We start from the raw sequence: 26,744 nt of genomic DNA, 5'->3' as shown, positions 1-26,744 counted from the left end.
GCCCTCAATCTCAATCGGCTTTAGAACAAGTGCAAGGTATCCTCGCTCCAATGGATGCTGTATGCGCCATAGCGCCCTGCGTGCTTTTTCTTTGCCAGTATGATTAAACTCGACGACTAGAGCAATAGTGAGCTGAGGTCCATCGGGCGCATATCCAACGCCATGTGTCGGAGGCACATCATGTGTAAAGGTCTCGGAGTAGTTGTTTTGGTCAAAGACTATCTTTGTGCTGCCAAGTTGCGCGTAGGGTCAAAGTTTCTCAGCGGCCGTTTGTCGTAATGTATTGTTGCCGCCAGGGTCTTCGCTTGGTCGGCGTGGCGTCGTCCAATGTGAGGAAAACCACAGGACCACTTGGGCCATAGCGTCTTCCCATATTCCAGCCACGCATCTCCAAGTCCCAGGCAAATGAATCTGGCCTGCAACACCGGATATAGCAGGCAGTCGATCACTATCGAAAGCAAGCGAGCTGGCGGCGTATACCTGCACGATATCAAGCTATTGCTTGTATCTTTGGTGAACATCATTCTTGGTCAACACTATGGCCTGTCCATGCTTCAATTCGCCGGTTTTGGTGATCTACTGATAATTTTGCATGATTCTTCCGTACACGCCTTGGCATTCACACCAGAGGCGCTCTTTGCACTCCCACACGAGCTCGTCTTGGGTATAATGAAGAATTCCGGTAGCTACTATGCGCTCCTGCAACACCCAGACCCGCTGGAAAAAAAGGTAGGAGAGCGAAGTCCAGGTCGATCAATAAGAATGGCAGATGGCCGATCGGTTTCTTCGCAATCATGCTGACCTATCTGCCGTCCACACGAGTCCAAGTCACTTTCCCACAGGTGTTCCTGGCGGAGAAGTATCCCTTGTCACCGGTCTTTGAGCGTGAGGCTGCTATTACAACATCAGCGTTTTCATAGCTGTTGGCCATTCGTGACGCTTCAACCACCTGATCTTCCTAGATAATACAGAGCGAGTCGATTCAGATAGCTGTATGACATAATCGCCTCGCAATGACAATTGCGTCCTGTTGACGGGGCCGCACGATAGCCACCTGAGACGCTAGCTGTCTCATGAACTGCGCCACCTACCTCAACACCGCTGTTCTCGCCGTTCTGTAATGACATGACGACGAATAGGAGGTTTCAGGAATGGCCTTCAAATCACAGGCCAAACTGTATATAAACAGACAGAGTCTCTCTGAATAGACAGACAGACAAGACACAATCAAGCAGATAGATCTACTCTCATTCTGTGTGCAACACGTCCTGAAAGGTCCGGATGGGCTCATCGCATGATATACTCTGCAGGCGAACGCTGATGTTGGCACTAGGTGTCTTGGGAATCGGATTGAGTCGCGCCTCTTTCGGTCCCCAGAATGGCTGAGTGCAGTAGGGTAGTTGAATTGATTGCAATCTGAAACTTGGCGCATTCTGAGATGCTGGTTGTCAATCCCTAGTTCCGCCAGTCTTGTTGGCAACGACTTGACATGTTATTTCAAATTGCAGAGCTGATGCTTGTCTTGGAAGTCTCAGATCCAACTCTCAACGACGGCGAATATAGTATCTGAGGCAGAATGCTCTGGGACCTCTCCATCTTGCGTAAACTTGGAGAAGGGGTTGCGGCCGCCTGAATTAATGTTAGCAGCGGATTGTTGTCAAAAGGCTTTGGAGCTCACTGATATGACCAGAAAGGTCTAGATGAAGTGTAAATTCCTTGGCCAGTGTGAGGGGCTCATACAGGATATCACCGGTGTCAATGCTGATCGTGAATTCGTCGTCCGCCGAAACCTCAATCTGTGATAAAGATATGTAGGACATCACCCTCTCCAGGGAGAATGCCAAGGTTGATACTGTCTTCGTTGATGAGTCCGTCCTCTTTCAGCAGGGCTTGCTCCGCCCAATCATCCCTGAACTCCTCAATTCCACCCAGGATTAATGTACATCTAAGACAGCCAGCAGCAGTAAGAAGTAAGTTGCTCAATGAGACGATTATGGGAAACCTCAGTATAACATTCCCATCAACATAGAAATTGAGGCATGACGTGCAAGGAGTGAAGGGATCCGTTAGAGGGCTAGGATGTCCCAATATGGCAATGGTTGTCATTCAACGTGGCGATGCACAGCGGGTCGCTGATGGAATGAATTCGTTAGATAGCCAGCTAGTTGCCGCTTCAGTCTGAACGAAGCTAACGGGACTGTCTCTGTACCATCTTTCTGGAGTGGCGGCGAGGTGCGTGCCAGCGTTTAAAAAGGCGACAGGTTCCCGCAGTGCCAATCGCATTCCAGCCTAGCCTAATTAGGCTAGAAACCTGGGAAGCTTATGCAAGCTCAGCCTCACGAGGCGGCGAAATGCGGATGAGGCACGGCCTCCCCACCAGCTCCCACGCAAAATTGTACAGGTAATATTCTTCTCACGACTCCAGTCTCGGCCTTTTCTTTGATCTAGCTGGTTTACTCAACGGTGAACGTTATGTATGACACCTCGTTTCTCCCTGAGCCCAAGCCTCCAAAGTTTGCAAAACTTGCTTCACGTCAACTGTTTGTCCCCATCAGAAAATTTCACGCAAGCGACATGATTCGGTTGTTAGAAGTCTGCCCTTCCAACCATAGTTTTCCACGAGATGTCGTATGCAGATTGCTCTATTTCAGACTCTCCGAGAACCCGATCTTCGAGGCATTGTCCTATTGTTGGGGCACTAGCGAGAAAGAATATTTCATCTACTGCGATGGACTTCGCTATTGGGTTACCGAATCACTTCTAAAGTTCCTCCTTCGTTATCGAGACAGCCGAGAATCGCAGTTGTTATGGGTTGATCAGATTTGCATCAACCAAGATGATCCAGTGGAAAAGTCGTTACAATTACGAATGATGGGGGACATCTACCGACAGGCAGAGCAAGTCATCATTTGGCTCGGCGATTTCCCCGGAACCTGGATTGGAACCCCTGAGGAAGCGCTGATAAAGGATCTCGCAAGGCTGCGGCACACGCCTTTATACGGAGAGCTAGTTGCTCTTTTGCGCCAATTAGAGATCTTAAAGCTGTTTAAAAGGCTATCCAAGATACAGTACGAGTCGGCGGCGCAGCTGGGAAACCTTGAAACCATAGGAACAATCATGACGAGTCCTTGGTTTACGCGAACATGGATTGTTCAAGAAATCAACGCCGCCAGAAGGGCAACTGTTTATATTGGCAATATCAGAGTGGATTGGGCTACCTTTTTGGACGCCATAACATTCGTTGTGAATACCGGGATGAGATTTGCGTTGGCCAACAAGAACCTGGGACCAGCAATGAGACTGGTATCGATTTGTCTTACGTTGGCTGCAGATCGCGACTTGCCAATGCTTAGATGTCTCTTGTATGCAAGGCGCCTCAAAGCAAGCCTTGCCCAAGACAAGGTTTTAGGTCTGTGCCATTTATCCACCGATTTTGAACGGCTTGGGATCGACCCCAACTGCAGCTTGGATGCGAAACAGGTTTATCGAAACGTAGTGGAAGCACTGCTACGGAAGGATAACACCCTTGAGTTCCTCTCCGTTCCTCGGCCTCGATATTCAACTAGTACAGCTGGTCTGCCAAGCTGGGTGCCCGACTGGAGGACGGGTTCAAGCATCGTCATCCCTTTAGCGTTTGACATTCCCGGATTTGCTCCGAACTACCAAGCCAGCCAAGGGACAAGGGCATCTTTGCACCCGGGAATTGACGACTGGGTACTAACCATTGAAGGTATGCAGTTCGACACGTTATCTATTCTAAGTCGCGCTTATCCCTCCGAGCCGCATGCAAACTATATTGAAGATGTTGTCGTAGCATCGGAGAGAACAGCGGACGATATGCTGGCAGAGCTAGACACTCTTCTCGAATGGGCAAAGATGACAAAGTCGGCGGCTAAATTAGAACCACGTAACGAGTCTCGTGGGGCCCTATTATTAAAAACGATTACTGCTGGCCAGCTATCAGCTGATTTAGACGCTTGCCACCGCACGTTCAGATACCTTGTGGGAAGATACAGACTGAGATTGAAGTTATTGTCGCTACTGGAAACCAAAACGCCGATCATTGGACGAGCCTGTAGAGCCGTTGAGAGGTCTTCTCGATGGCTGGGTTCTGCACCATCTTTCGAAGTTCTTTTGAGATCTTTAACTGTGTGTGTGGGCAGGACACTCGGTATCACCAGCCATGGTTACCTGTGCCTCGTGCCTGCAGACACCGAGATGAGTGACTGTATCTTCCTAGCCAAAGGTAGCAAAACACCCTTAGTGTTACGGAAAGAAGCGAAGCCTGGACTTTGGAGTTTTGTGGGTGATTGCTACGTTCATGGCATTATGGCTGGAGAAGCATTTGATCAAGACCAGTGCCGGATAATTCACATTGTATAGAGAGTGAACAGGTTAAGAAAGATAAATATTTGGAGAGGGATATTTCAACTCATGTAAGAGAAGGCGGCAAGTATACCAACTGTTGTGGGTAATTGTCAATTCTGGTGACATTCCTATGTACAACATGTGTCAATTCATGCATATTCAGTCCGCGCGCTTGAACGTGAGCACAAAATGCGACAATATTAGCGTGTCCAGCTTTGCGGAAGGTTCTATCAGGATGCAGGTGGCACGTCGAAAACCGGACTACTTCAACTTGCCTGGGATGCGAAATTATGGCGTAAGGGCGGATGTCGTGATCGTTGAACTCTCCAAGGGGAAGTATGGACTCCTTCTTTATTTTAACGAGGCATCTGTTGAGAGGGGATGACATTCCTTGACTTCAGCTCATAGGCTGATGCGGCGACGTCTGCTGGTCTTCAGAACATCTGTTTGTCGGAGTCATAAAGGGGGTGCTTAGTCATTGAGGAAACAAGGCTCGACGTTGGGCGAAAAGACGGCCAAGCGACCAAGACGAATCTCGAGTCACGCCGGGCGCACTAGTTGGTGTCCCTCTTGTATTCGACTGAAGCTATCGGGCGTATGAGGGAGTATCATACAGTCAGCCGTTCCCCCAGAGGTTTTCGATTTCATGCATGTCACCCAATTGAGTTCATATAGCCCACATCAAATTGTGGAAGGCCATTGTGCAACGGTAACACAGGATTCAACGCTTGTGCGCTACCGCCATAACAGCCGGTGAATGAACCCTCGAAGGCATCTCCAGGGAGGCCGAACCAGGTCCGAGTAGCTCACCCACAGTATCGAAGCTCAGAGGGCCGTCCCAGAATGGCAATGCGTCGGTTGTAGTATTGCTCATCAAGGGCCAGCCCTCCAGGGAGGAGTCAAGAACAGGGGTGTCGATATGTTTTTGCAATCGGTTATGGTAATCTGCATTTGGTCGGGTGTCGCAGTCATTCACTACTTGGTCAAGGTCCTGGCCTAATCTTGGAACGGTATTGAGATTGCAGCGCTTGGACTCCTGAAGAATTCGCTGCGCGCGTTCGAAAAGTCTGTACATAACCCCGGCGCTCCAGTACGTCTCCCGGAGCTTTGACAGGATAAGCATACATAGTTGGAGGCGATTGCCCGCGAGACCGCTAATGAGAGGTTCAACAGACTTGTAATCGAAAAGGTGAATTTGCATTGAGGGATCTATGGCGGTAATTCTGGATCCAGTGGATGAGACGTTAGCATCGGGAACATCAGTGGCACATCCCGAAAACGGGACCACTCACATCATTGATTTCAAAAACTGGATAGCATCGATTTCAATCAGCTTCTCTAGAATATTGTTCGTGTTTGAAGCGGCTGCTCTTGCTTTCGCTAAAGCCGTCTTGTGCCACAGAAGTGGAGCAGTAGCAGGAACAGCTGCAAGACCGCCAAAGACATATGGGCGATGGAGGACAGTAACTGTGGCTCTGGGATATTGTTTGCATCTAGTGTCCTGGACTTGTTCGAAGAAGGGAGACTTACTGGTAGAACAACTCGACTTGATAAGCATGCATGCGGAGCGAGTAATTGGAGACATCTGACAATTGGCCTTGTCGAGCGCATTCCTGCAACTCTTCTACAAGATTATCGACATTTTCAAGGCTCGGCCGAGGGCCCCTGGCACGATAATGGGCACGCAGAATGTGTCCTAGAGCATGACTAGTTTGCACGAAGCGAACCCACATCGCTGCTAGTGCGTCGTACTCTGCGGGAATGAACCTCTGGCGATGCTCACTTGAAACCTGCTCCAGATCAAAGAGAATACCGCCAGCACGAGGCATCGGCACATCACAATCCTCGCGATGAATTCGCATCGGACGGCCCTTTGCCAACGACACCCATCAGTCTCTAGCAAAGCAAGTCCACCAGAGGCGTCGTGCGTGTCTGACGAAAGATTCGGACACGCCTGGTCCACGGGGAATTGACCGGGGGTCCCGATGAAGACGTTGATTTTGGCATAGAGATATGGCAACACCAGTCCAATGCCATGCTCCAGTATGGTCTTGTAGATCAGTGTACCAGAATCCCATTAGGATTACGGATTGAATAAGGATAAGTTTATCAGTTCCTCGGTCGAAATCGTAGAGACACTGGGGTAGGACGGTTAGTTGATTCCACAACACGAGGGGCTTTGGCAGACCTTAGCCCGCTCATACATCGCCGTTTTCATGGCACGCCGGATTAATACCCTGCCTTTTGTAACAGGTCGGAGCTCACAAACTTGAGGGATCTCAGTAATGTCTTAGATACGAGAAGAAGGCTTCCTGACATTGGCGGTGGCTAAAATCATACTCCAAAATAAAAGGGGGCTGATGTTCTTGCGTTCATTTGTATACTTGGCCAAGAAAGTGCCGGCATCTACGACGGGAATGAAGAAATGGACATGTTCAAAATAGCAGCGGATAGCTTTGTCTGCAACGTCGTTTGGAAGCGTGTCGAAAACACCTTTGCGGCGCATACATTAAATTTCGCAAGGTTCCTTAGGTATTCTGTTTGAGTCCTGTGGAATATGTGGTCGAGCATCTTGGGCTTGAGTTGGATGGCAGATGTCGTAGACGGCAAGACGAGGCCCACGCCTGTCGCCTAAAGCATACAAATTAGCATGTGGTTCGCCAGGTCCTTGCTTCACTAGGTAACCCAACCGATGTATGAAAGCGAGGAATCGTCAGGCAACATGACATCGACATTCTCATCAGGCGTGGGAGGAGTTCGCATAGCAGCAACCGATCCTTCGGCTGCACCATTAGATGGCGCCGCAGGACTGCATTGATTGGGAGAACTCGGATTGATGGCTATCTGCTCAGGGTGGTGCTGAGTGTTCGAGCGTGCTGGATCCAGAACGCGTCGTGATCCACGGGGGCGATGCTTCTTACGTGGAAGCACCTCACACTTTGCCGTTGGCCCATCATGCTTGCAGTTGGAGCACGGAGGACCTGTGCTTGTCACGTCGCAGCGGACTTTGCGACGATTGCAGGGCTGGCAGGCTGCCCGTGAACGCGGTCGCACCGTACCATTCGGCTGGCTGGTTTCCTGCATGTAGACACCGACGGCCTTGATGCCATGTGAGATAGAGAATGAGTTTGCCGCGGGTAGAAGACGAGAGGAACTACTCAGGCTATTAAAGGGAGGGACATGAGGTGGAAGATTTCTCATGTCCCGGTTAATATTTGAAAGAGCGAGGAAGTAGCTGCGGATAACTGGTTCAAACAAAAACAGGCGCAGTCTGACAAAAAGCCTTCCTGGCTGGCAATATTTCATACCGCAAGATTACTAGTCCTAACAAGACCTCTTCTGCAGAATCCACAAATAATACAAGTCATTTCTTTCGAGTTACCCCGGGTAACTGAGGTAAACATCCTCCTCACAAATGACCCGGGAGAAAAATCCATTCTTCATGACCCGAATTCCCGGCGACTGGCCTCCGCTTTCAACTCTCAAGAACCCGGCACCACGTCCCTCTTCCCCCGATTTCCACATACCCTTATTAACAGATAGGAAGGCTTCCTTGACCTTGCTTGATTTGTTTGAATTGGTGTTGAGTTATGCGGTTGATGTGCTGTGGAATTTACCGAAGGCCGCTTGAGCGGCTTGTGACACACCAGAAGAGAAAGGATAAAAACTTCGCATATCGTCGCGGTCAACACTCTCCCTGACCTCCAAGCATTGGACTTAGATAGCCATTGACCACCATGGGCGAAGAGGACTACAGCGGACGCCCTGCAAATGACGAGGCCATGAAAGAGAACATAGCCATCGAGGCCGAGCGTGTTGGTGATATGGACACCACCAAGACGGAAGGCGACGACTTTGCGCCTGACGAAGGGAAGCGCCTAGTTCGGAAGCCGGATTTCTGGTATGAGATGAAGTTGTCTTCAATGTCTATGAATAACACCAAAGAGATGTCCCCAGGCTCCTACCTCTCATGATGATGACCTATATGCTTCAAAGCTACGACAAAGGCATTATGAGCGCAGCAACCCAATTCAACTTCAATAGCGACCTCGAACTCACCACAATCGTCGGATACCAAGCCGGCGGCAAACCCATCACCAACAATCAAAAGTACTTAAATGCTGCCATGATGATTTATATTGGCTATTTGGTCGGAACCTATCCCATGATCTACTTGTCTCAACATTATCCCACCTCGAAAGTCCTTTCTCTGGCTACCTTTCTCTGGGGTGCAGTGGTTATGTCGACAGCGGGCTGCTCAAACCATGCGGGTATCATGCTCAATCGGTTCTTCCTGGGTTTCCTGAAATCTACGGTGGCTCCGGCCTTTACCGGTTTTGTTACTTTCTGGTGGATTCGCGAGGAATAAGCCCTTCGAACCGGCCTCTGGTACAGTTGCGTGAGTGTTGCCACAACCATCTCGCCCTTGATAATTACGGCCTAGGCCAGATCAACACCTCGATGCCTCATTGGAAACCTATGTTTCTGATCTTGGGGGCTGTGACGCTAGTCTGGTCCATTGTTCTCTTCTTTGCTCTGCCAGACAGTCCTTTAACCACCAAGCGGCTGACTGAGTCGGAAAGGAGGATTGTCGTCTGCCGACTGGAACGAAACAACGCCGGCACCATTAGTCGCAAATTCAACAAAGGCCAGTTCCTTGAGGCATTTCGCGACTACAAGCTATACAGCTGTACTCTCATTATCCTCCTTACTGGGGTCCCGTCAGGGGCCCTGGGTACGTTTGGGACAGTGGTGATCAATGGGTTTGGCTTCGACCATTTTGACTCGTTGGCCTTGACCTGTCCCATTGGCGCCGTCACCGCGACCAGCATTCTCTTTGTGGGCTATGTTATGCGCAAATGGAACAGCCTTCGGTACCTGTCCATTGTAACATGTGCTCTCATCTCCATTGCTGGAACGTTTATTTGCTGGCTTGTGCCGCGAGATAATCGTGGCTTGTTGTTTGCAGCCGTCTTCCTCATTGCGGTTCAAGTCTCTGCCGGAGGAGTAGCAGTTTCTCTTGCTGCATCAAATATCGCAGGACACACGAGTGAGTTCTACAATCTACACTTTCTGTTTATCAGGTCTGACATCGGATGGAAAAGGCTACCGTCAGTGCAACAACGTTCATCGGTTACTGCGTGGGGAACGTGATAGGGCCCGAGATTTTCGGTGCCTCACCTGGCCCTGTTTACCATGCAGGCTTCATGGAAGTTGTATTTGCTTGTGCTGTGTGGTGGTTACCGCGACTGTCACTTACGTCCTTCTTCGTATGGAGAATGCGAAGAGAGAGAGAAATCATGGTGGACGAGGTGGCCAGCATGACATCGAAGAGGATTTATCGGACATGAAGAACGAAGAGTTTTGATATGTACTGTAGGTGGCTAGCGGCCATTGTCAAATTCCCGACTCTGTTATCAGTGAGCCGACAGCCACTCTGCAAAAACATTCAATCGACTCTTCACATTTCGTTATTTGGGCATTATCATCTTCCCCTTCAACCCGTTTTTTCTTTTTACCGTGTTGCCATCTAATTCACTGCCTTTGGGTCCCTGACTTGATAGAAGCCGCGATGAGCAATCTCCGAGATGGCAGCCGAATGCGTGCTGGACCCTTCCAACAACTGCACCTTGAAGGCTCGTCTTGTGCTAATTTTTGCCCTGTGAGCATTAGACAGCAATATTTCCAGGGTATGCTTCTCAATCTAGTCTGTTGTGGAGGTAGAAAGGGAGAGGCTGTGGAGATGAGTGCTGCTATATCGACGCCATTGGGATGGCCATCTTAGGTATGAAAGCAGACCACAAAGTCACTTAAAAGAGTCTTCAATCGAACTTTATCTGCTATTCTTTTCTGCTCCGTTTGCATCTGTTTATTTCCGCCAACACATTGTCCAAGTTTCGAGAACTCCAAATCGACTGGAATGGCGTTGAGCAATTACTTAGTGCGAGTGTGTTTGTGCACCTTCACCATCAACACTCTGACATCTTGGGCATCATCCATCGCTTCCCGAACCAACGTGAACCGTCAGCTTCTCGGTTGCGGAAAAGATCTTCCTGGCGGGCAGAATGTTGGAGAGGTCTCAAACGTGACGATAACAAGTGATGGGAATAACCGCAGCTATCTCATCTTCATCCCGCCAGCCTCCTGCAAAGACACTCCGACGTCAGCAATTGTGTCTTACTACGGAGGCGCACGGACAGCAGAAGACCAGCTAGATTTAGATCTCCCGACAAGCCCGGAATTCAACACTAAGTCGTTCGTGGTATATCCCCAAGGATCAATGTAAGGACCTTTTCTCCCTATGTTTAGCTTGTCGCAATGAGCCAGGTTGAGACATCTGCAGAATACTTGGCAAGGAGTGCCCGGGGTAACAATGAATGATCTCAAATTCACCACGGACATCCTCAACGAGATCGAAAGCCTGTATTGCATTGACCCATCTCGGATTTATACGACTGGGAAGTCAGATGGTGCGGGTTTCTGTAACCTGTTAGCCTGCGACCCAGATCTCTCGACTGCTTTGGCCGCATTTGCTCCTGTTTCTGGAGCGTACTTTGTTGACTCCTTACCCTGCATGCCTACGATGGTGGACCTACCATGTTCCCCAGGAAGGTCTCAGATTCCGGTCCTCGCTTTTCACGGCGGCAACGACACGGCTATCCCATACACGGGGAAAGAGCGCAAAGGTGAGTGTCTTCCGAGCATTCCCCACTTCATTCAGGAATGGGCGCTGCGGGAAGGACTCGGGACGACGAACATAACGACACCGGTGGCCAACGACACTGTCAAGTACACCTATGGAATGGGACATGACGCAGGCTTTGTTGCTTTCATCTTCGACTCGGATATCGGCCACGACTGGCCTAGCACAGCACCAAATGGCGACAACCAGCACGCAGGTCATCATCCGGCCAGCTCTAATGCTACGCCGATCATCTTGGATTTTTTCCAACATCACCGATTGATCTGAAATTTTAGGCATTAGCAGGCAAGGCTTAGTAGGAAGGAAAGATAGCGAAGATTAAGCTTGAGATGGAGAGAAAATCCCCTGCCCCTGAACTGGGCGGCATTTGCGTAATATGTGAACAATCCCCTTTTAGGAGATAACGTACACACTTTGAGAGCAGCTCAACCACCCCAAGGCTTCCAGTGTCCCCCGCTGAGGGCCCTAGCCATTCTCCTCGCCTTCGTCGAGCGAACTCTAACTTCGGCAGCAACTTCGTCCCACAGCAACTTCACATAATGTGACCATTAGAGTCTAGCGCCACCAAAATTAGATGACGTCGACATGGTTTTATAAAGTCATGTCTATTCTCGCCGCTCTCTCTGTTCCCGACCTCGCTGCCTCCTCTTTGTATAATATCCCTTGGTGTTTTGATATACCTCTCACATCTCCCAGGCGCTATATAGATCATCTGTTTCTATCTCTTCGCCGTTATCCTATATCTAAGGAAGAAGACCTTGTCCCCGTGACTCAACTAGTTCAACAGTTCGTTTGCGGGCTCGTTTACCTCTTCAAGTTCTAGTGGCGCTTTTGACGGTGGCGGAAGGTCACGGACTAGTTTGGAAGAGCCCTTAGGCGAATGATCGCGGCGAGGTCAAGGTCAGATATCTGGAAGATTATGTACAGGATTCGTACGAAGGGTGACTAGCAGAAACGAACGCTAGCTAAATGTAGTAGTTGGCAGTTTCTGGCCAGCGTTAATGAAGTTGCTGTCGAAGTTGCTGTCCGGATAGGATAACTTCGTCGATCCTGTCTATCTTGAGAGACCTTTCCTACACCTACATCACTGACAAATCAGGAAGCCCTCTTGGTCCAATTTCCACCCGTTCCTTCAATTCCGCGTCGGGCACTCCATCCTTGATCTTCTGAATCAGTTCCTCCGCATCGAAATCTGTGCCAATCGGGTTCTCGGCGAAATATTGGCTATTCATAAAGTCGTTGGCGGCCTTGACGGTGTCAAAGTTGTCAACCTGCGTCTCGAGCATGTTGCCATCAGGGTCTTTGTAGTAGATGGACGTCGTAGGCCCATGGTTGACGCACCAAACAGGCGAAACTCCGCGGGCTTTACGTTGCCGATAAGCTAGAAGCAGTGCGGAAAGCGTTGGGAAGGCGAAAGCAATGTGCTCCAGTCCAGAACTAGTATACGATTTAGGTCCCGTGTCTGGCAGAGCAATAATAGCGATACGATGGTGTTCGTCGTCGTATGTGATGAAGGAGATGAATTCGTTCCCGTAAGTGACTGTCCCTCCCAAGAAGTCCAGATAGAAGTCGACCATTTTCTTGAAATTGCCGGTGCGGAGGACGACATGCGCCAGAGTCGACGGACTAAGCACCTTAGTGCCCTTGTTGTCGAAGTCGATCTCTTGGAGGGAGCCCATGATTAAGTCGTATGTGTTCTCTTATTCGGGCTTTTACTTTTAGGAGAGTGAACGTGTCCTGCTCAGTAGGATTATGTGCGGGGCCTTGGATATAGTTGAACGCCGTAATCCCAGTACAATTGGGCTCCTGCCTTTCGAGCGCTATATCATCGATTGGGTCTTCTGCGAGATTTACATGGAAAGACCGGTCCGAAGCTTGAGGGATCTCTCGGACGAAGGGCCGAGAGCAATTAGCTAGTTCTCGGGCACCTTTCGGACAAGGGTGACACGTGAAATCAGGCATCTTCTAGCACACTCCAGGTGTTCGCCACTGCCAACCTTCTCTGAAAAGCCCTCAACCGCGCAGGGCACCTGTGAAGTCCTACGTAACAAAGGAAACCGTCTCGCCCGACCCGGTCGCCCACAGTTACAGCGTTAAAGGAGTCATTAGCCATTTTTACGGGCTGGCAGACAGCAAAGAAGTCGAGGTGGGACCAAACATGGCAAGCCAGACTTACACCCCGAACACAAAATTCATAGTAAGTAAGACGATTTTCATGAAAAGGAGGTAAGAAAAACGCCTGTGACATCCCAGAGCGCCGAAACGGGAACTATGCCAACTATAACCATTCCAGAGATCTTTCGTTGCAGGGATAATGCCTGGGGATAAATCACCGCTCGTGAACATACAGATTCGCAAGGTCTTTGTCCATGACAATGAAGGCCGGATCTGTCTCTGCTGGGTGCTGTCAAGATGGACCTTGCAAACAGGAAAGTCGCGGAGGCGGATTTCAGTGCGGATACTGCTGTCGATGCTCACAGCGCGGCTACGAAGAGTCCTCGACTGGAGCTCATGCAGGTATTTGCCGTAAGTCGTGCTCGGTATTCGACACCAGATTACCTGGGAGACGTGTCTAAATGAGAAACAGGAGAGTGAAAATGCTGGGAAATGAGCCTGACGAGTATGAGCGTCATAGGTACTAGGATGAATTAATGACACTTAGCATATCAAGGAGTGATCTACGTCGAATACCGTATCGAGTCAAGGGCTGAAGCTGAGGTCTCTCAATTCTTCTCACTAGGCTTCCAAGCTCCAAATACCATCCCTTCTGGAACCTTCTTCCATTGTCCCGTTTCTGGGTGTAGCAATTCTTCGGCATCCTTGACAGCTTGACGGATGACTGACGTCCTCTCAGGGCTTTTTGGCACGATATCAATAGGATACTGACGTGGATGGACCGTTATCCCTCCAACTAGATCATTGATATCCGGAGTGATCGGCTCGCCGGCTTTGTCCAGAGCTTTACGAAGATGGAAGCCCCACAGGATTCGAGACATTCCGAGGTAGAGAGACCTCTCAGCAATATGAACGCCTTGGCACAACCGACGGCCGGCGCCAAAGTTGAAGTTATCTCGTTTCAGTGGCTCACCGTTGGCAGACTCGTAAAGCGTTGTGTTGTCTCCGACGTACCTTTCCGGGTTGAACCGGCGAGGCTCGGGAGATCGGTTGGGATCCATGTGAATGCCCCTAAGGAATGCTTGTTAGTAAGTGAACCATACTCGAAAGGAAACATTTTGACGTACCAAACGTTGTTGATGATAGTCGATCCCTTCGGAATCTTCCAACCGTTGTAGGTATCATCTTTCGTGACACTGTGTGGAACGCCCATAATAACGGTAGGCATCCATCGAAGCGTCTCTTTAACACAACAACGGATGTAAGGTAGTTTGGAGTAGTCGTCCACATTTGGCAGGCGGTCGGGCCCGACTACATGGTCGATTTCTTCCTGCGCCTTCTTCTGTACGTCTTGAAAGACTATCATGGCCAACATGAAGGCGTACATTGTCGAAGACGTGGTGTCGGAGCCCCCTTCGAGCAAAGATCCCACTATGTAGCCGACAGCCTCATCTGACAGATTCTCGCTCTGTTGAGCAAGCAGAAGATCGTTACAGATACATGGCTAAACTGGTTAGCCTTCTCTTCACAGTGCTTACACCGTAGGTAGTACGCCATGGCAACAGGCTTACTCACCAGGCCAGTTCCATCTTTGAGCTGTTGCTTGGCCTTCAACCAGTGTTCAGTGTAGAGCTCTCGCCCAACCTGGTGTACATGCCGGCCCTTGCGAACACTGGGAAGCATGAAGCTGGGTAGTTTCTGGAGAATTGGATACAAATCGGCCAGTTGAGAGGAAGCACTTTCCGAAACCTCACTCCATCCATTTACCACCTGTGAGACCGGCGCGTGTTAGACCGAAGATGAGAGCGAACTGAAGGTGAGGCACATACGTAGAAAAGTTGTGCCAGTCTTTCGTCACGGAAATCCGGGCAACGGTACCCGAAGATCATCTGAGTGGAGAGCGAGTAGGTAAATCTCCTCAAGTGTTTGAACAGATCCTCGGATCCGGGCGCATCCAGAAGTCCCTTGAGAAGGACCTTGTTCTCGAGGTCCTGGTAGGGAATGTACTTTGCAGCCACCTTGATGTTCAGAATATTGTGGATCAGTCGGTGAATGGTCCGCCATCTTTCACCGTATCTCTGGTTTACATTAGCACTCAAGCTGGACGACTTAACTGGATAGTCGTAGGAACAGCACTCGCCATGACTACCAATCTATGGCCTCCGCTGGCCACATCTTGACTAATATACAGGTCGGGGCGGTCAGAGTAAATGCCGCCACGTTTGTCCAATAGTTCTTTGATGGCGATGTCGGACGACAGAACAATAGTAGGTTTTGTGCCCATCATCAGGGAATAGACTGGCCTGTCTCAATGTCAGAAGGTCTGAAAGGAAGAAAGCAAGAATGCATGCTATACCCATATTCTTCGGCCCACTTTTGGAACTGCAGATACGTCTTCTTGGAAGGTACCTGCCCAGCAGTTAGTGTTCACGAACAATATCTTCCAAGAAACCTCACTACCTGGTGAAGATTTCCCAAAATTGGGAGAGTAGGAGGGCCTGGAGGGAGATCTTTCGGTCTCCGGCCTACGTGGGACAGCTTCCATAGTACGAATGCTAGTCCTAGAACAATGAGAATCCCGATGTATTTCGCAAGAAAGCCCGACGACTCCATGTTTGCTTGATACGTCGAGGAAGAGGAGAGTCAAGCCGTTGATAGTCTTGCACGGGGGTGTGCATGTTACTGGGGATCATTTATAGCTTCTATAACTATGCTCCACCATGCCAGTCAAGCGTGGCCGTGGTATAATGCTCCACCCTGGTAGGCCATTCATGGATCGCCTGGGGTTGTGGAGGGGGTCTGGGGTTTCTACCACCCCAGACGCGTGTGGTTGACGACCCAAGGACGCCCAGACGAGACTATAGATGGTCCCATGCCGGCTGGCGGGAGGCGTGGATGATCGTCCGGGCTTGGTGACCGAGACTCCGAGCGTTCGGAGTCGGGCAACGCAGCGGATGGTGTTGATTGGTTGAAGACTCCTTGGTTCCTGGGTCCCTGGAACTTGGCGTCAACTCTTCACCTACACCCAACTTAATTGTTACTGTAATTCGTGAATGTGGGAGGGGCTTACTGATGCTCGGTACAACAGTCTCTTCGCTCATGGCATCTGGCCCAAGATCTTCATTCTGGCCCACACGGAGAGGTCTCGCCGAAGCCGGCAGAGCTACCATAGACTGTGGCGCCAGAGCTTCACTGGGTCCTCTGGCAAAGCTGAACTCTTCAATCTAGAAATTCGCTACGCCGATTATCATCTTGGACATACAGAAGTTACAGGATCAAAGCGCATCACCATTGCTAACTCCGCATTTGCGCTGAGCCACAGCTACCCGAGACAACTACACCTTCGAAAACGGATCTTTTATTTAAGCCCTGATGCCTGATCTGTTCGTAATCTTCTTTCGAATCTGGGACGACCCAGGCACGACTGATGATTTTCTATGCTTCTTCGCTGCCGATGCTCACCTTGTCTTCAGCCCATCTGTACGTGCAAAAAGCCAGAGTGTAATTCAACAATATAGTGACAACATGATCCATTCTGAAGTCGGGCCAGCCGTGGCTCTCTAACATACAGTGAACTGCCGGTCTCCTATAGATGCCACAGCCGAGGGAGAGGAAAAGGAGGTCCTCATCACTGGCAATATCTGGTATAAGCGGAGGAGTGGCCAGAAAGTGGGTGGAAACTTCGCCTGCATGGTGTTGCTCAAGGAGCATGAGCAACGAAGACCCGAGGCAACATTCCATGAAGTATATATCGATACACTCGAGCTGATGAATGACCTGACTGAGCTAGAGAAAGACGGAAAATAAGCATGTCGATTTCATTTATGCTTTGTGCTACCGCAGATCGACGTAAAGTGCTCCGCCTACATTTGAAAAGCTCCCATCTTATCAAACTTGAAATCATCCACCTGGGTCGTCAGCTCGTTCGTAGCTGTGAATGTGGATTTGGGTGCCACAGCAATAGCAGCTGTTTTTTCTCTCTTGCAGGACTTAGCCCTTCCTGTGACAATCTGTAACACCTTCTTTGCCTCTTCTGCGTTATTTATTTTGTCCCCTCTCCATGCGACGTGCTGATCCGGTCGGACTAAAACGAGAGGCTTTTCATATAGTCTCTTCGCCAAGTCCTCGCCATCCAAGGTGACTTGTTCCAAGGGCACCGACAGACTCCTGGCTGCCTCGTACATGAAATTTTCTCCACAACTTTTGCTCGAAAAGATGAGGAGTGTCCAATTTCTGCCAAACTTGTCAAATATTGGGGTGTCGTCTGAGAGAAAGACGTGCGGAGGCCGGCCGCCTGGCCAAGACGTTGGAGTGTATTTTGACGGTTCCCAGTGAGGCTCGGCTTCAAGTCTATCGTCCTGGATAATGACCGGTGACCTATATCGGTACCCCATTTCGATGCCAAAGTCCTTGTTCTCACCATCGTGCGATTGATAATGGTTGTGAATAATGGTTCGGATTCGACATGCGTCCTCTGTGTCCTCATCAATACTGTGCGGATCCCGACCAGCTAAAAGTTCTCCGAGACTGGCGTGGACCTGGAAGTGGACGCCGGAGCGCTCGACGTTTCGAAGCGCTACGGGCCTTCGCTCCAACTCGTAAGACTCGAGTAAGTCGCTGCCACCTGTTCGATTGATGACAGCAGCAAGCTTCCATCCCAGATCGAAGGCGTCAGCAATGCCCATATTCATTCCATAGCCTCCAGTTGGGATATTTTGATGTGCTGCATCGCCAGCGATATGGACACGGTAGTTTGGGCTGCTCCAGCGGCGAGCCACAGCGATATTCGGTCGCCAGACAGAGCGAACAAGAATTTCGTCGATTTCGATTCGATATTCTCCGTAAATGCCGCCGAGAACTCTATACACGGCGTCTCGTGAGTCGATCTTTTCCGGTTCTGCATCTACAGGTAGAAAAAGGTGAGTAGTCCAGGTGTCGACTTCATCCTGGGCGATGACGGCTCCGCCAAAGCCGCCGTGTTCGGCTAGGAGAAAGACATGCCAGAACTGGCCCTGCTTATGTAGGCGGGCAAGGTCACGAGATTTAAAATGGACGAGAAGAACACACGTCGGGCTGCCAAATTTCAGTAAAGAGGATTTAAACACGCTGTATAGAGAGACTTACACCGGTCCCCCGTCTAAAGGAAGACCCAGCGACTTTCGGACTCTGCTGGATGCACCGTCACAGCCAGCGACATAGTCCGAGTAAAACTGAAAAGAGGCGCCTGAGTCCGCGGATGTGACGGTTGTCTTGACGTGATCCTTCTCCTCCTGGACTGATTCAACCTTGTAGCCAAACTGGAGATCGATCAAAGGATCCTTATCGCAAATAGCTTTCAACCACTTCTCGAATATCGCTTGCGACAGCCTCTGCCAAGGTTCCAAGGGCTTAGTTCCGTCGTTATTCTCTCGAATCTGTTTTCGGAACATCTCAACGCTCGGGAGATCCCACCTTGTTATAGGTTCCTTCGCGGAGAGACCCGACGATACCAACACAGGCTGGTCGATGTGGGCGAGGACCCCCTGCCGCCTCAGGTCATCAGCTAGACCTAGCTTGCGAAACAGTTCCATGGAGCGGGCATTTGTAAGATCCATCTTGGGCCAGCGGGTGGTGGTCTGGTTGCGCTCGAACAGAACGGACCTGGTGCCATAGTGTGACAGTACTTTGGCCAGAAGTAAGCCGACAGGACCGCCGCCGGCTATGAGAACAGTCCCCTTTGGTAAAATATGGCACTCCTGACCTAAGTAGTCATGACTTAGGGTTGTTTCTCCGTTGGTGAGCATGTTTTTGGAACTTTGCAAAGTAGAAAACACTGGGTTACGGAGGGACCAACAGATAAGCACTGAGGTTATGAAGAAACTGAATCACACGAAGTTTCTTCATCTACATGTTAGGCACACGGCCTCAGCATCGAAGGCTCCGTAGTACTGGCGATAGTGTCAGCGCATCCAGATCATTTCGCCCGCCTTATTCTCGGTCTATTCCCCCGTCGATTATCTCGTATAACATACCGCTTTTAGTCGGCAAATCTCGGCCGGCAGGTTTTAGCTGCCCGAAATTGGCGTTCCTCGGCAGGCTTGAGACTGATTTATTGGTCATGGCATGCGATGAGAGGCAGCATCTGAACCAGGAGCCTCGAATGGCCGCCAAGACGCTCAGTCCCACCTCCACAGCTTCTCACTCCCCGGCTTTCCCCGCCTCGTGGTTCCTTTCTTACAAGAGCTCCCACGTCGAAATTGCCGGTGCAACATTGCCTAGAGCATTGCTTGCGCCTGATGATGACGATGATGTCCGCCGCACCGGTCTCTCCTACCGTTCCTCGACCTCAACGGGCTCAGAATGCGAGGCCCAAACGCATCGTGGCATGTAATTATTGCAGGGCGAAGAAGATTCGCTGTATGCCCTTACTCTCAACGAGATGACAGCCAGATGCTTAGATTCTACCTAGGTAATGGAGAGGGTGGTGGCCCATGTACAAACTGTCTCGATCGAGGCCAACATTGTACTTCAACCACACCTCGTCGATGGCGTGTTGCGGACGGAAGCAGAGAAGGCAAAGATTTAGTGGAGAGGTTGGAGCAGCTAGAAACACTCCTCAAGCAACAAAGATATGCTGTAAGTAGTAAGCCCATCCATCAGACTTCTGTCGCCGCTCATTTTGCTTAGCCCACCACCACAAATCCCATTCATCTACATGACTCCCCAGCAGCTTTAAGCAGTAACTTGTCTAGATTTACCGGGAGAAATGACCGAGATTCGTTAGACTCAGTGCTGCCTGTTAACTTGTCCTCTTCGTTGAGGACGGACGGTGAAGAAACCCAGAGCCCGTCCTGCTTCACCCTGCCCCACTCGTACAAGACGACAAATCCTCCTGGGCTTATGGACTCGGTATCATTGATACCTCAAACGCATCCCGCCCTCGCCGATACGGCTTCAACACTTGATAGGAGTTCTGGGCATCATCCTACCCCTTCCAATAGCGCTGAGGCGGTGGACCTCGCGGAGAGCAGCCCTGAACAAATCAGAGAGAGAAGTAGTATCTCGTCGAGTGAAACAGTAGGTCGTTCGAGCATTCCGTTTGCATCCAGATTGACTGACAGCGACTTCGAAGTCTAACTGGGAATATCACGGTTCGGGGCGACCGGCCTAATGTTTCCTTGAGTGCTAAGTGATTCTAGGGCCCAGATCGTTCTTGTCTATCTGTTCAAGACCAGGAATCCAATGGGTGGCGAGCAAGACGGGAAGCTCGAGCTTCAATACATCTGCGAGGACTTTTACTAACTACATCACGAGCCGCCTTAAAATCGAGAAGATGCTGTCGAAAAAGCGAAAGCCAGAGCCAGATCAAGAGACAGCGTGGAGATATACTCGAGGTAACAGCCGCAACTAGCCTTGACCGTTTTGCTTCTAACCAAGCGTAACACTTGCCAGCGTTCTTCGAGAAGGGACTTGAATCTGCTCTAGGGATCGTGCACCGGCCCTGGTTCGACACGCAACTCAAAGGTTACTTCAACAGAGACATTATGGATACCGATCCCGCTTGGTATGCCCTCCGAAACGCTATCTACGCTTTCGGATGTCGAATCGAGCTTTCAAATTGCGGTTCCTTTCAGGAAGCCAATCAATCGGCGTGGGGTTATTTCGAAAATGCGTTGTCAGTGCATACGGAAATACTATACTTCCGAACCTCGATTGTTGGTGTGCAAGCTTTGACGCTAATGGTAAGGGTGACGTGCCGAGCAATATTCAAATCGCTAATAACGGCATTCCAGGCCTATTTTACCCAGAATATTGCTAGTCCTTGTCTCGAATATGTGCTCTGTGGTATAGCTGTACGACTTGGCATCGCGAAAGGGCTCCATCGACAAGCGATCGCCTCCTGGAATCTGACCGAATATGAAAACTCCCTACGCAGTTGTTTGTTTTGGGCCATATATTGTTTGGAGAAACAAATCGTTTCTCAATCTGGACGCCATTCAGTACGTGACCCATTTCTGTCCTTCGGAAAAAATGGGCACCTTGGAATTGCCATGCTGACCTTGCTTGAGCTAATTGATGATGACGACGTCAGTTGTCAAGTACCAACATCCGCCCCTCCCGAGAGCACTGTGAACATCGAGTACTGCAATACTCTGATCAGACTGTCGCAACTTTCATCATTGGTCTCTAAAAGACTCTCTACGGTTCAGGCCTTTCAGCAGGGCCCAGAGGCTTTGGTGAGATCCGTCGCTGAGCTCGATGAGCAACTCAACGTATTGAAGCGCTCGATTGACCCGATAATATCTTGTCCTTCTGCCCCTTGTCCGACCCAACTATCATCCAGAATGACGCCACAGCAGATCATGTATCTTCGTGGCGCCATTCAGAGCATAACTCTCGACATCCATACTTCTTTGACGTATCCTTGGAGTAGGAGTATGTGTGGCTTAACCCCTCATGCTGAGTTACGTGATCAGATCGAGACATCGACGCAGGTTGTGGCAGAGGTCTGTCGCCAGGCCATTTTGGGAACTGAAAATATACGTTTCGATGCAAGCACTCCTGTCCCGTGAGTATCCTACCTTCCTTCGCAACCAAACCGCCAACACTGTTTCATTTTAGGTTGAGCTTTTTCGGACCGATGTATGCTTTAATTAATCTCTTTATATACATTCTACAAAACCCCAAGAGACTTGGCATTCAGTCTGATCTTGCGCTGATGGAGGTGGGCGCGGGATACTTCGCGCGGGTGAAATTTGCAACCGGTTCTGGAATTTCCATCAGCTTTGCGAGAGAGATGGCCACCCTCGCCCGAGAAGCCACAGAGAGAGCATATGGACTGAACGCAGGCAACACCGACGTGACTTACGACCAAGATTTCTCCCGCCTTCAGCAAAAGCTATCGGAGAACGTGGCTGTGGCCGATCAATATCTTGGGATTGAAGATCAGCCGTTCAGTGACCAGACCACCGTAAGTCTTCATCGCGCCGCATGTGGTTTTAAAGGCAACCTCGCCACGGCGATACTGATGCTCCTGATCTTAGGATGACATGAGCTCCTTTTTCGACCTCGAGTTGGAAAATTGGAGCACCTTTCTATCAACGGACTTCCACAGCACCACGGCGGATTTTTCCATCGTTCCCCGTCACTAGTCATACGACACTTAGCTCCAAACAAGAGCTTGGGCCAAAAGAGGCCCAAAATACCTGACCGCAACATGCCGCCGACGCGAAGTTTCCGGCACCGAAACCGGAACTAAAGCATTCGCGGAAATTTGTTTGGGCCCCGCCTGGTAGGCTTTGGGTTCCACTCGGCAACCTATAACAAAGGGCGGAAGGACCCCTAACTTGCGGCAAAAGACTGTAGCCGAAATCCTCGGTACCGAGTATAGGGAATAGCTTCCCCATTATGACTATCGTCCCACTAGCCCTAGTCCTAGTCCCTGAACCCCCAGGCACTGTACGTACTGTAACAGAGCACTCAGGGTTCGGCGTGCACGTGCAACAACGCATAGAGACCTGTCCAGCAGGTTGGGAATCGAGAACGCGTATCTGGTTAACGCTGATAGGGCAACACCATCAACACCACCCAGAGAGGCGGCGGCTAGGACAACGCACGCCTAGCACGGGGGCGGCATCGAGGAGCAGGACAGGACCGACAATAGGTAGACGGCACCGAAAGGCCATGGGAGTCATTATACTCTGCTCAAACTGTAAAGAATGGCACTCTGCCAGCCCTGTAAACTGTTCCGCACTCCCCCTACCAGCCCATTTTGGTTTGACATGTGACCAGACAACTCTCCCCCTGCTACCACTCTATCAGCCCAGCACAACACAGCTACCCTGCCTTGTTACAGTATATTATATTATTAGCAATACTAAAGTTATTCAGTACCCATTAAGACTATTCCGAATTCAGCTAGCAACTTTTCGTGAATCGAAACTATTCTAAAATGGGGATTGCGAGGCTAAACACTATTATTATTAATATAGGGATAGTGTTGTACACAGAACAGTTGTGGATCTATCTGCTTGATTGTGTCCTGTCCCTCTGGCTATTCAGAGAGACTCTGCCTGTTTATATATACGTTGGCCTGTACCCCGAAGAGCATTCCTGAATCCTCCTATTCCGTCGCCATCCTGTCACAGGTCTGCGAGAACAACGAGGTTGAGGTAGTTTCCGCAGTTGGTGAAACGCCTAGCGTCTCAGGTGGTTTCCCACAGTAGCGCTCTCGCGACAATGTCAACAGATAGCCTAGGACTAGTTAGGACATACTCAGTACTGGGTAGTCCTGCCAACGCTGCATCCTACTTAGGTAGAGTCTAGGACAACGACGAGAAAGACGGGGCTGAGCCTAGCAGTCGAAATCCAATTGACTACCGAGTAATTGTTCAGTTTTCAAGTATGCAAATATTTCGCGCTTTGAAGCCCATCAATCAAGCTTTGGCAAAATACGGCGTCAGCGTGATTTTCACACAGCCTGTGCCGGCTTTGGACCCGATGCCCAAGGCCCCTGCGCAGGAGAACCACTTCTCGCTGGTACTGTCCTCCTCTGCTCTCAACGCGCACGTCAGCTTGTTGTTGTAATGGCGATGTCGCAGGTAAGTGCGGCGTAGTCCATCACCATGACGTTGACGGGCGCGTCTAGGAATAGTGTCGCTGCATTGGTGACGGAAATGAGAAGGTGGAGGTGGATGTTTGCGACGGCTTCGAAATTGTGGTTGAGGTCCACGAGGCCACATGCCTTGTTTAACGTGAACTTACTCACCTTGACTGTTGTGAGGCCGAAGAAGACCTTGTGTTCGCTTCCGGCACTGCCGGAAGCGGAGGAGAGGCCCGTGTAGGTTCCATTCTCTGCGGCGAGGCTGGACGACGTCTGTTGGAGGATGAAAGTTGGCTGCGGGTGTCGCACGGATTGCATTTCGTTGGCGTCGCGGCTGGTGCGATAACGCTGCTGGTACTTTTGCTGCTGGTACTTGTTCGCGTCAAAGTACTGCTACTCTTTGCACCCATTGAATATTTTTTTTTTTTTTAGTCGTGCTCGTCTTCGTAATTGTTGTCGTAGGCCTGGTTTTTGTTGTTGGCTTGGTGACGGCGGGCGGGAGGTCCTATGTCGATGTCAATGTCAATGTCGATACTGGTGTCGAAGTCGATATTGGCGTCGTGGTCGTGGATGTAGACACTGTCACGGTATCGGTACCATTCCAATAGACATTACAGTTGTCGTCGGGGCAGCAATGATACGCCACGATGTCGTGCTTGACGTACTGAATCCCTGCGAGACACCACCAGCCCTGCGACCCGCGGCAGCACGTCGCTCCCTGGTATGCAGGCTACTCCCAGCTGGTTCCGCTGTAAGCCCAGCTATCGGTGGCATACTCCGTCGAGCATCGGTTGCTGTCCTTGGACCGACAGCCAAGGGCATTGCAGCGCTCTTGAGCAGCCGTGGCAGCAACATGCTAGAAATGGGCATATGGTCAACACAGCAGAAAAAATCCCTGGAGGGGATGCCATCGAAGAAGAGAAAACACAGTTTCAACAAGAAGAGGAGGAGGACGAAGAAGGAGAAAGGGAACCATTTTTTGATGTTGTTGAGGTTCAAAGAGGACCAGGCAACAGTACCTCTAGCAGTTGGAAGGGCTCAGGCGGCACAGATGTCTCTCGTGTCCTTAAGAGTACAGGCTGGACACTGGCTCACTACATTGTGGCCCAATGTTGCTGCTGAAAGTCGGCAGGGTAAGACCTTTTATGGACGAGAAGAGGGCTCTGAGGGTTCGGTATCACTAAACCACGCGACAAGCACTGAACCATAAAAGCTTACTAGTCTTGACTAATGTAGCAGACCTGCTTTCACTCCCACACACTCTCTCCTTCTTTCTCGGGTGTATGGTGCATGAAATCTAGTAGTTGTTGGCCCCATGGTAAGGCTGTGTTCCCCGCTATCCTGCCTTCCATCTGCAGCGGCTGAACTATTTACAAATTAGCATGAGCATCTACATTTGCTTTCACATTAGCTCAGGTGTGGAAAACGCAAGGGGGTAGAGGTAATCAACGGTAATGAATGCTACCATACTAATGGTTCTGCCTTGTCTGCGCGAGAGCGATACCCCTTTTCGCGGTCAGCCCTACGTCCTCGTCCGTATGCCCATTAGCCGCACCGGAGACGAATCCTTTTGACAAAACCGGGACAAAACACGAAGTTGGGGTGTCGAATTGGGGCTCGAGTTTGAACTTTTCGCTTCGACCTCGTGTTTACGGTCCAGCCATGTGGTTTTAGCGAAGAGCCAGACGGAAAATGCTCATTCAGCTGCACGCTTAGACACGAGAAGACGCGGGAACATCGGTTGAGGGAGGCCCACTTCATAGGGTGACATGTGGTGATAAGCTGACGACTTGTGTCTGTGAAGCTTTCTTGGCTACAGCAAACACGGGCTTTTAGTACCGTGCGAGAAGCTTGTCCCATTCTCGTCATTCTCCGAGCTTTATTTCACCCGACGATTGTTCGCTTAAGGGGCCAAGAAGGAGAGGGCTGCTTCGTTGTCGATACAAGAAGTTTCTTTCCTTCTTTGCTAGTACCCACGCACGGACGTGGTAATATCCACATCGGGAAAGGATGCAAATGAGACTGATTGTGGAAGGTCTGCAGAGTTAGAGAAAAATTCTAATACACAATGCTCGCGAAAGGCTCAGGCCACGGCCTGACCTCTGAGTTTTTGCAGCTTTTCGCCGAGCCACTGTATATGTACTGGCCTCGTATAGCGAACTCTGTCTGCCCTCATCGTGATCGTGGGAGGGGATTAAGTGTTTTGAGAGGCTCTCTCTTCCGGGGCCCCCTTTCAGAGGAGAGAGGCAGTATGTCGCTTCTATCCTCATGAATTCGGCCAGAACCCTCCGCCACATGACCCCGATCGGTTTCCTCTCAGTTGTCTTCCTGATCTGCGAAAAAAGAGCAACCGGGCATTCTTTCTCGACATCCCAAGGTTGTCTTCTCCGAGAGCTTGAAGATGAGATTGATAATCGCGTTACTCGGTGTGCCTCTTGCTGTCGTCCACATGGCAGCGGTACAGATGGATCGCACCACGACGGGCTCTCCTGGGTCTGAGAAACCTCTACCAGCCCTCATTCACCTCACTCCAAGTGATGCATAAAAGACACACTAACAGTCTCGATTGCAGGTCTGTCCTCCAATGCCTTGGCTCTGTCGTGCAGTGCGCGACCACGCTTACCAATTCTGCTGCTCTGAGCTTGTGCGAATGAAGTTATATTCGCGCAGCTCTCAGGTATGCCCATCCCTCTTGTTACCCAGCCCACACCGTCTCTCAAGGGCACTGCACTTGACCGCACCTGATTAACGTGTTTCCCTCGATCAATAATAGTTGCAGCACATCCATCTGTGGAGACTCCATACCATCAACGAGTGATATGATGTCCCTAGGGTCGAAATATTGCGGCGATCCAGGGGCGGCGGCGACCGCGACAGACTCAGCTTCATCGACGTCAGGATCCCAGGCCAGCGTGACAGCCTCGGTCGCAAGTACAACAAGCAGTGCCGGCGCTGAACACAAGAAGCTCTCGCAAG

At 50.4% G+C, this 26,744-nt stretch overlaps 8 protein-coding genes across 8 annotated transcripts; 3 read left to right on the top strand and 5 right to left on the bottom strand.

Moving 5' to 3' along the window:
- Window positions 1-2,472: 2,472 nt before the first annotated feature.
- Window positions 2,473-4,383, top strand: Z519_09192 (uncharacterized protein; the record flags this gene model as incomplete). Its single annotated transcript, XM_016766916.1, has 1 exon — window positions 2,473-4,383. One exon carries the CDS (start codon window positions 2,473-2,475, stop codon window positions 4,381-4,383), a length of 1,911 nt encoding a protein of 636 aa, XP_016617214.1.
- A 706-nt stretch (window positions 4,384-5,089) lies between these two features.
- Z519_09191 (uncharacterized protein) lies at window positions 5,090-6,197 on the bottom strand (the record flags this gene model as incomplete). The annotated part of the gene is made up of 3 exons (XM_016766915.1): window positions 5,090-5,591; window positions 5,661-5,843; window positions 5,899-6,197. The coding sequence occupies 3 exons, from the start codon at window positions 6,195-6,197 to the stop codon at window positions 5,090-5,092; spliced, it is 984 nt and encodes a 327-aa protein (XP_016617213.1).
- Window positions 6,198-8,105: 1,908 nt separating this feature from the next.
- Z519_09190 (uncharacterized protein) lies at window positions 8,106-11,338 on the top strand (the record flags this gene model as incomplete). Its single annotated transcript, XM_016766914.1, has 5 exons — window positions 8,106-8,269; window positions 8,326-8,702; window positions 8,813-9,418; window positions 10,311-10,650; window positions 10,696-11,338. 5 exons carry the CDS (start codon window positions 8,106-8,108, stop codon window positions 11,336-11,338), a joined length of 2,130 nt encoding a protein of 709 aa, XP_016617212.1.
- An 812-nt stretch (window positions 11,339-12,150) lies between these two features.
- On the bottom strand, window positions 12,151-12,750 carry Z519_09189 (uncharacterized protein; the record flags this gene model as incomplete). The annotated part of the gene is made up of 1 exon (XM_016766913.1): window positions 12,151-12,750. The coding sequence occupies one exon, from the start codon at window positions 12,748-12,750 to the stop codon at window positions 12,151-12,153; it is 600 nt and encodes a 199-aa protein (XP_016617211.1).
- Window positions 12,751-13,794: 1,044 nt separating this feature from the next.
- Window positions 13,795-15,799, bottom strand: Z519_09188 (uncharacterized protein; the record flags this gene model as incomplete). The annotated part of the gene is made up of 7 exons (XM_016766912.1): window positions 13,795-14,257; window positions 14,314-14,690; window positions 14,762-14,956; window positions 15,016-15,264; window positions 15,318-15,489; window positions 15,543-15,595; window positions 15,647-15,799. 7 exons carry the CDS (start codon window positions 15,797-15,799, stop codon window positions 13,795-13,797), a joined length of 1,662 nt encoding a protein of 553 aa, XP_016617210.1.
- Window positions 15,800-17,049: 1,250 nt separating this feature from the next.
- Window positions 17,050-18,969, bottom strand: Z519_09187 (uncharacterized protein; the record flags this gene model as incomplete). Its single annotated transcript, XM_016766911.1, has 2 exons — window positions 17,050-18,259; window positions 18,311-18,969. 2 exons carry the CDS (start codon window positions 18,967-18,969, stop codon window positions 17,050-17,052), a joined length of 1,869 nt encoding a protein of 622 aa, XP_016617209.1.
- Window positions 18,970-19,283: 314 nt separating this feature from the next.
- Window positions 19,284-22,214, top strand: Z519_09186 (uncharacterized protein; the record flags this gene model as incomplete). Its single annotated transcript, XM_016766910.1, has 9 exons — window positions 19,284-19,552; window positions 19,612-19,801; window positions 19,853-20,242; window positions 20,298-20,316; window positions 20,365-20,559; window positions 20,618-20,907; window positions 20,959-21,165; window positions 21,235-21,734; window positions 21,788-22,214. The coding sequence occupies 9 exons, from the start codon at window positions 19,284-19,286 to the stop codon at window positions 22,212-22,214; spliced, it is 2,487 nt and encodes an 828-aa protein (XP_016617208.1).
- A 1,521-nt stretch (window positions 22,215-23,735) lies between these two features.
- On the bottom strand, window positions 23,736-24,086 carry Z519_09185 (uncharacterized protein; the record flags this gene model as incomplete). The annotated part of the gene is made up of 1 exon (XM_016766909.1): window positions 23,736-24,086. One exon carries the CDS (start codon window positions 24,084-24,086, stop codon window positions 23,736-23,738), a length of 351 nt encoding a protein of 116 aa, XP_016617207.1.
- Window positions 24,087-26,744: the final 2,658 nt, after the last annotated feature.

Source organism: Cladophialophora bantiana, assembly GCF_000835475.1.
Source record: "Cladophialophora bantiana CBS 173.52 unplaced genomic scaffold supercont1.14, whole genome shotgun sequence".
Lineage (NCBI taxonomy): Eukaryota > Fungi > Ascomycota > Eurotiomycetes > Chaetothyriales > Herpotrichiellaceae > Cladophialophora > Cladophialophora bantiana.
This window is presented reverse-complemented; position numbering and strand designations above follow the sequence as displayed.